The sequence below is a fragment of the Mesoplodon bidens genome (genome assembly GCF_964165515.1).
Source record: "Mesoplodon bidens genome assembly, contig: HAP1_SCAFFOLD_96, whole genome shotgun sequence".
Lineage (NCBI taxonomy): Eukaryota > Metazoa > Chordata > Mammalia > Artiodactyla > Ziphiidae > Mesoplodon > Mesoplodon bidens.
Genome location: NW_027671845.1, coordinates 44,418 through 53,324, shown reverse-complemented (window position 1 = coordinate 53,324; position 8,907 = coordinate 44,418). Strand labels below are relative to the sequence as shown.

The window sequence follows — 8,907 nt, the reverse complement described above, 5'->3', positions numbered from 1 at the left end:
TAAATTGTGCTACAAAAATTCAGATGTTGTCTTGCAATCTTTAAACAATAAATGAATGATTTGCCCTTAAAAAAAAGAATTAAGCAGTTAAGCTGTTGGTCCCACATCAGACAAATCATCCTTATACCTCCTGTCAATATTGTTAACAGAGACTGTTACTTTATGAATCCTTATGATCCCGTGATTCTTTCTTTCACGTTTCAGGGCACAGCAGGTGAGAGAGTGGATTTGTTAAACTGGGTGGGTTTATCCTTCTTTTATGCGTTCATTCAATTTTATGTTCATTTACTTACTATACACATATGGCAATAGAAGCTGCTAAAGCAATCATTGCTATTCTGCAAAACAACAAGGCACAGAAGCAGATGTCTTATTTCCGAGATTTCTCCCCCCAGGATTATTGTGATTAAAGATACCTTCCCGCAGTTTCCTGGAGAGGACAAGGGGCTACTCGCTGGAGGTTTTTTAATGACTTGGAGAAAGGCTCAAATATGCTCCCATTATGGTAATCCACCCCAGGGGCAAACCACACAAGAATATTATGAATTTATTTTATTTTTCTATCCTTGCAAAGGTAATACTCAGCTCATTAGAATATGAAAACTATACTGTCAAATTTCAGAATTACATGGATGAAGAAAATCACCAAAGTGGCATCATATCATGTGTGTTATAGTTGTATTGACTATATTAACTATGTTGTGTTAACAATGTATTATATAACTATATATTGAAAAGGCAAAATGCTGTACCTTATTTCAGAGAAAATAATTACGTTGGCAAACCCCAAACTGTACATTGTAGATGGGTCCTAGGAAAAGAAGATTTAATTCATAGTGGACAAGAGGTTAGCTTCTGTTTTCAGCCATGTGCTATTTCAAGAATTAAACATCATGAATAATACAGGATATAAGAGGAATAGTCTAAAGACGGAAAAGCACATTTTGATTAGGAAAGAGAATTTAAGGCTTAAGTCTTTATTTTTTTTTAAGGAAAACTGCCTTATTACTATGAGATAAGAAAATTGTTTCCTTCTTTTCTTCCTTGCTTTCTTCTTCTTCTTCTTTTCTTTAACCTTTTTTACTTTGGATATTTGGATATTTGACCTCTAAGCTGAGATGACTGGAAATGCCTCCTCTGGGCACTAAATGCTGACACCTCCTGATAAGAGGGAAGCTGCAAAGTAGAAGAATTGACGGTCAGTATGTTGATGTTGGTCTCAAGCACACTGATGTACATTTGTGTATTGGGGAAGGGGAGTGAAGCTTGAGAGTGGGCCAGTGGGGAGGGGTAAATATTTTGTGATGCTGTCTACCTATGGGCTTATAAAGTTTACAGCTGCATTAGGAGGACAAGCACTACCATTCGCATGAAAAGTAGGGCAGACGTCAGTTGCAAAAGCTTCTAGCCATACACATAGGGAAATACATAAATGATACACCTTATTGCATTCACCCATTCACCCTCCCCTGTTCACGCTAATTGGAAATTTCTATCCATTTCAGAGAAGTAACACAACTATCAATCATTTTCCCTGGCACGAATCTTCCAGGAGGAAGAAAATGGAACACGCCTAGCAGCAGAGCTCACGCACTAGCCCATGTGTCTTAGATTTAATATCTGATCACTAGCTGGATTGAAGCCAAGAGGTGGTTCACAAAGTTGCTGCATATTAGAATCTGAGACCTCACCGTGCCCAGGCTCCTCCCTAGATCTACTGAATCAAAATCTCTGGGGCTGGGACCCAGACACCAAAGTTTCTCTTAAAAGCTCTTTAGGGAAAGGGATATGGGAACAGATGTATATGTATAACTGATTCAGTTTGTTATAAAGCAGAAACTAATTAAAAAAATATTTAATACTAAAAAAAAAAAGAGCTCTTTAGGTAATTCATACGAGCAGCAAAGCTTGAGAACCAGCCCAATAACGGGAACAAACGTATTTCACACAGATAAAGTGGGGCAATTCATATGTTAAAAGAACATGAATATATATATATATTTTTTTTCTTTTTTTCTCTTTATTCTGTTTGTGTTTCAAATAGGCTTTTTTTTTCCTTCTTCAAAAAGCGTTATTGTTTCCATTTGGTCCAAGGCTTGGGAGAGTGCTCCAGGGCGGTTACAAAGCTGCCTAGTGGCTGCAGAGCTGGGCTTCGGGCAGAAGCTCTGACGCCAGAGGGGCTCCTCAGAGGCCGCTGGACTTCAGAGACTCCTGTTTGTGCTCGAGCGTGAGCCTTTCGAAAAGATACTCGCCCAGCACAGCCTGCGGACCAGCCAGCCTGCGGAGGTTGGTCAGGTGGTTGCCCATCTTCTTGATGAGTTTCAGCTGCTCCTCCAGGAAGCGGCTCTCCAGGAAGTCACAGAGGTGAGAGTCTGCGCGGGCAGGACCCAGGGCACGCAGATCCGATAGTGCCTGGTTCAGGTTCTTCTCCCTAAGAATGGCGGCTTGCACAGTGTCCTGGGTTTTACCCCACTCATCTTGAGAAGGCTTCCGCGCATCCTGGAAGAGGGCGCGGCCGCAGCACTTGTTTTGCATTTTCAAGAGTCGCTGGGCGCCCTCACACTTCTCTTCAGCCAGTTGGCGAAAAATGTGGCCCCCATTGTCCAGAGTCCCACTGTTGCTGTGGAAATAGAAGCTTAGAGAGAGGTAAGTGTCCACAGATGCATGTTGAACAGGCGGTGGATGGCGGCCTCCACCTCGATGGAATAATTCTGACGAACCTGGGAACTCGTGGTTGATCAGTGATAAGGAGCTAAGCTCCAAAAACGGTGTTGGCCTGTCCTGGAGGCTGAGGATAGCTGAGTGGCTGATTCCAAAGGTTGCGACAGGAAGAAATGTTGGAGTGTGGTCGGGGGCTGGAGCAAGGAGCGTCCCTGGGTCTGTTCATTCCAAACACTGTTGAAGCCAAAGACAGATCTGCAGGACTGCCGAGTGCACTGCCTCAAATAGGCTTTGATATAAATGAACAAGAAGTCCAAGCAAGGACAAAACTTACCCTTCCCCCCACCAAAATAGCTGGTGATACTAGAATCTAGATCTGGGAAGGGCTTCTTCCATTACTTTAACATTCCAAGCCACTAGAGCAGTGGTTCTCAAAGTATGGTCACCTTGTAACCAAGCAGTACCCTATGGGGCCTTCCTAGGCCAGACCCATCCTCCATAGCCTCTGCTGTAGTTCCTCTCTGAAGTCCTCAGATAATAGTATCTCAGGCATATTTCTTGAGTTTTCAGATGCTAAAAACCACCACCCAGTGGAAGAAGTTAACTCTTTGATGATCATGAGCACACAGCCCCCAGACCTTCTGGCACCTAAGGATGGATAATGTTACCTGCCCTGTGGCCTCAACATCAGCCAGTCAGATGATTGTGCACGAGCTGATCACATTCCCTGGGACGTCCCTCCCTCACGTGGCCTTTAAAAATGCTTTGCTGAAATCCTTTGGAGATTTCAGGGTTTTTGGAACACGGGCCACCCCTCTCCTTGCTCGATCCTGCAATAAACCTTTCTCTGCCCCAGACTCCAACCTTTCGGTTTGTTTGGCCTCACTGTGCTTCAGACACACGAACGTGCATTCGGTAACAACCTGACCAGCTTTACCAGCGTCCCCTGATAATGTGTCAGATATTCAAGTTTTAGGGCCCTGTCCCAGCCCTATGGAATGAGCAACTCTAGTGGGGCTCAGTGATCTCTGTTATAACTGGCCCTCCAGATGATTTTTTTTTCTTTTTTCTTTTGCGGTACGCGGGCCTCTCACCGTTGTGTCCTCTCCCGCTGCGGAGCACAGGCTCCGGACGCGCAGGCCCAGCGGCCACGGCCCACGGGCCCAGCCGCTCCGCGGCATATGGGATCCTCCCAGACCGGGGCACGAACCCGTATCCCCTGCATCGGCAGGCGGACTCCCAACCACTGCGCCACCAGGGAGGCCCCAGATGATTTTTATTCACCTTAAAGTTTGAAAATATCTGCATTGTCAGCTGCCAAAGCGTCCACCAGCAGGTGAAGGGGAGAGACGCCTGGAAAAGATAGGGAGTAGCCAAGGCAAGTAGAGCAGCATTTGCCGTGGTAGTAATGGAGAATGCCTTTTCTCCACTGGTTGGCACAGACAAGTATCTGGCGGCAGTGGCAGGGTTATTTAGGATGCTTTACATTTCAATGTAGAGTGACCTCTGTCCTGGTTTGCCAGGGACTTCCCCTGTGTGAGCACTTAAAATCTCATCCTGGCAAACCCCTTAGCCCTGGATTTGAAGAACTTAGGAAATCACATGAAATTTAGGGGAAACATGATCTAGGTTTTGGGCAAGTCACAAGTGCTAATTAAAGCTAAGCAAGTATGGACAACATCTAGCCTTCTTTACCCCTTTGCAGGAAGGTAAATCTGATTGGGTGAAAGAACTTATTGTTAAGAAATCTTTGTAGAAACATCCCCTTCTGCTTAGTCCGCTGGTTCTCACTTCTGGCTAGACAATGGCATCGTCTGAGGAGATTTAAAATGATTTTATTGGTTTAGGATGACCAACTGTTGGTGTGAGGGTTTTTAAAAAGTGCTTCAGATGATTCTAATGTGCAGCCAAATTTAGGTGCCACTGCTTAAGCTTTTGAACCGCTGCTACATATTTTCACCTCATCTTCCTATGAGACTATCCAACTGTAGTTGGTTTGTTTTTTTTTTCTTTTTCTTTTTTTAACTGTCTTATTATAAGATTTACTGTCTAAAATAAGATTGAATGTACAGAAAATCCTGCTAGTCCATCTGGTATAGCTGGATCCTTAGAATAATATCGTTAAGATATATACCATTTAAGTGTTGTGATTGGCCTTTTAAAAATGAACATATGCATTGAATTATTACCATCTGTTTTGAAGCTGTCATGTTGGGTAGCTACACCTCTAATCTGCTGCCATTGCTAAATATCTGGACACCTCTTATTAGGAATTGCTTTTAAACATCTTTCGGGGTTAAAACCAAGATTGCTGTATTATTTGTACTGGGACCACAAAAACCTCACAAAGATCCCCCGCTGTACTTTCTACCCCCATCTCTAACCCTTGGCAACTTCTAATCTGTTCTCCATCTCCACAGTTTTGTTATTTTAAGAATAATATGTAAATATCATCATGAATTACTTCATCTTCGGAGATTGGCTTTTTAAAATGTTTCCCTCGGCATCATTCCCTTGAAGTTCATTTCAATTTTTGCATATATTAATAATTTGTTCCTTTTTGTTGCTCGGTAGTATTCTATCATAAGATTTTATCACAATTTGTTTCAACATTCATCCATTGAAAGACATTTGGGTAGTGGCCAGTTTGGGGCTGTTATAAATAAAACTGCTATGAACATTTATGTGTAAGTTTCTGTGGGAACTTAATGAAGTTTTTGTTTCTTTTGGATAAATGCTCAAGAGTACAATTACTGTGTTGTAGGGTGAATCTACTTTTAGGATTAAAAGAGACTGTCAAGCTGTTTCTCAGAGTGGCTAAACCATTTTATTTTCCCACCAGTGATGTGAGATCATTTTTCTATGTACTCACCAGCACTTGATGTTGTCACTATACTTTAATTTTCGTTATTCTCTGATATCTCATTATGGTCTGAATTTGCATTTCCCTAATGGCTAATGATGTTGAGCATCTTTTCATGTGCTTCTTTGCCATGTGTATATTCTCTTCCATGAAATGTCTGTTCCTGTCTTCTGCCTATTTTCTAGTTGGGTTTTTTTAAGTTGTTTGGAGAGTTCTTTGTATATTATAGATACAAGTCATTTGTCTCATGTGGGATTTTCCAATATGTTTTCCCACTGTGTAATTTGAGTTTTCATCCACTTAAAATGATCTTCTATGAAGCATTTTTAACTCATTTTGATGAGATCCAATTTATCAATGTTTGCTTTTATTGATCATACTTTCCGTGTCAAGTCTAAGAATTATTCACGTAGTTCTAGATGCCAAAGATTTTCTCCTATTTTTTTTTCTAAAAGTGTCCTGCTTTTACATTGAAGATTATGATCCACTTTGATTTAATTTTTGTGTAAGGTGTGGAGGTTTAGGTTAAGGTTCATTTTTTGTTTGTTTGTTTTTGTCGAGGGATGTCCAACTGTTTCAGTACCATTTTTTGAAAAGTCTATTCTTCCTTGATAGCTTTCACACTGCTGTCAAGAACAAGTTAAATGTATTTATGTCAGTCTATTTCTGGGTTCTCTATTCCATTCCATTGATCTGTGTATCTAACCTCCATCATTACTGCAAAATCTTGAAATTGGGTAGATGAATTCCTCCCATTTTAATCTTCCTTTACAAATTGTTTTAGCTATTCTTCAGCCTCTTCTTACTATATAAATCTTAGAATAAGCTTGTCTATATCCACAAAAACCTTGAGGGCCTTTTAAGAGTAACTCTGTTAAGCCTCTTAACTTGGGGAGAATTGACATCTTTATTATGTTGTGTTTTCTAATCCATGAACAAGGTATGTCTCACTATTTGTTTGGGACTTTTACATTTTTCTTCATCAGCATTTTGTAATTTTCAGTATAGAGGACCTATAAATGTCTTATTGGGCTTATATTTAAGTATTTATTTAGGTCAGTTGTAAATGGCATCACATATTTTTATTTAAGCTTCTACACATTTGTTATTAATATATAATTTGATAAAACTGTGTTGATTTGTACTCTAAAACATTTACAAACTAATATTATTTCTCAAGCTTTTTGTGGATTCCTTGGTATTTTCTCCATTTAGATTATCATCTCCTCTTCAGATACCGTTTTACTTTTCCTTATTTAATATAATAGTATATATTACTGTTCAACATTCAGTAGGATATATTCCTTCCTATTCAACGTAGTAGGAATAGTCCTTTTATCTTTTAAATAAATGTTTTAAAATTTTAACTTTTAAATTTATGTATTTATTTATTTTTGCTTTACTTTCTTACTAGAACCTCCATTAATATATTTAATAAAAGTGGTGAGGGCAGATATCGGTGCCTTGTTTCTGATCTTACAGAGAAAGCATTCAGTCTTTCACAGTTAAATATAATGTCGGTATAGGTTGTTTGTAGACCCTCTTGATGAGTTTCAGTATGTTCCTTTTCTATTCCTAGTTTGCTTGGGGTTTTTTTTCTTCTTTTTAAAAAATTTTTAACTTTATTATTATTTTTTACAAGTTTATTGGAGTATAATTTCTTCACAATGGTGTGTTAGTTTCTGTTTTATAACAAAGTGAATCAGTTATACATATACATATGTTCCCATATCTCTTCCCTCTTGCGTCTCCTTCCCACCCTCCCTATCCCACCCCTCCAGGCGGTCACAAAGCACTGAGCTGATCTCCCTGTGCTATGCGGCTGCTTCCCACTAGCTATCTACCTTACGTTTGGTAGTGTATATATGTCCATGCTGCTCTTTCACTTTGTCACAGCTTACCCTTCCGCCTCCCCATATATTCAAGTCCATTCTCTAGTAGGTCTGTGTCTTTATTCCTGTCTTACCCCTATGTTCTTCATGACATTTTTTTTTCTTAAATTCCATATATATGTGTCAGCATACAGTATTTGTCTTTCTCTTTCTGACTTACTTCACTCTGTATGACAGGCTCTAGGTCCATCCACCTCATTACAAATAGCTCAATTTCGTTTCTTTTTATGGCTGAGTAATATTCCATTGTATATATGTGCCACATCTTCTTTACCCATTCATCCGATGATGGACACTTAGGTTGTTTCCATCTCCGGGCTATTGTAAATAGGGCTGCTATGAACATTTTGGTACATGTCTCTTTTTGAATTATGGTTTTCTCAGGGTATATGCCCAGTAGTGGGATTGCTGGGTCATATGGTAGTTCTATTTGTAGTTTTTTAACGAACCTCCATACCGTTCTCCATAGTGGCTGTACCAATTCACATTCCCACCAGCAGTGCAAGAGTGTTCCCTTTTTTCCACACCCTCTCCAGCATTTATTGTTTCTAGATTTTTTGATGATGGCCATTCTGACTGGTGTGAGATGATATCTCATTGTAGTTTTGATTTGCATTTCTCTACTGAGTAAAGATGTTGAGCATCCTTTCATGTGTTTGTTGGCAGTCTGTATATCTTCTGTGGAGAAATGTCTATTTAGGTCTTCTGCCCAGTTTTGGATTGGGTTATTTGTTTTTTTATTATTGAGCTGCATGAGCTGCTTATACATTTGGGAGATTAATCCTTTGTCAGTTGCTTCATTTGCAAATATTTTCTCCCATTCTGAGGGTTGTCTTTTGGTCTTGTTTATGGTTTCCTTTGCTGTGCAAAAGCTTTTAAGTTTCATTAGGTCCCATGTGTTTATTTTTGTTTTGATTTCCATTTCTCTAGGAGGAGGGTCAAAAAGGATCTTGCTGTGATTTATGTCATAGAGTGTTCTGCCTATGTTTTCCTCTAAGAGTTTGATAGTTTCTGGCCTTACATTTAGGTCTTTAACCCATTTTGAGCTTATTTTTGTGTATGGTGTTAGGGAGTGATCGAATCTCATACTTTTACATGTCCCTATCCAGTTTTCCCAGCACCACTTATTGAAGAGACTGTCCTTTCTCCACTGTACATTCCTGCCTCCTTTATCAAAGATAAGGTGACCATATGTCCATGGGTTTATCTCTGGGCTTTCTATCCTGTTCCATTGATCTATCTTTCTGTTTTTGTGCCAGTACCATGCTGTCTTGATTACTGTAGCTTTGTAGTATAGTCTGAAGTCAGGGAGCCTGATTCCTCCAGCTCCATTTTTCGTCCTCAAGATTGCTTTGGCTATTCGGGGTCTTTTGTGTTTCCATACAAATTGTGAAATTTTTTGTTCTAGTTCTGTGAAAAATGCCAGTGGTAGTTTGATAGGGATTGCATTGAATCTGTAGATTGCTTTGGGTAGTAGAGTCATTTTCACAA

At 39.9% G+C, this 8,907-nt stretch overlaps 1 protein-coding gene across 1 annotated transcript; it reads right to left on the bottom strand.

Moving 5' to 3' along the window:
• Positions 1–2,152: 2,152 nt before the first annotated feature.
• Positions 2,153–2,855, bottom strand: LOC308610911 (ferritin light chain-like; the record flags this gene model as incomplete). Its single annotated transcript, XM_081259899.1, has 1 exon — positions 2,153–2,855. A coding segment is annotated over one exon (671 nt), but the record flags the coding sequence as incomplete, so codon positions are not given.
• Positions 2,856–8,907: the final 6,052 nt, after the last annotated feature.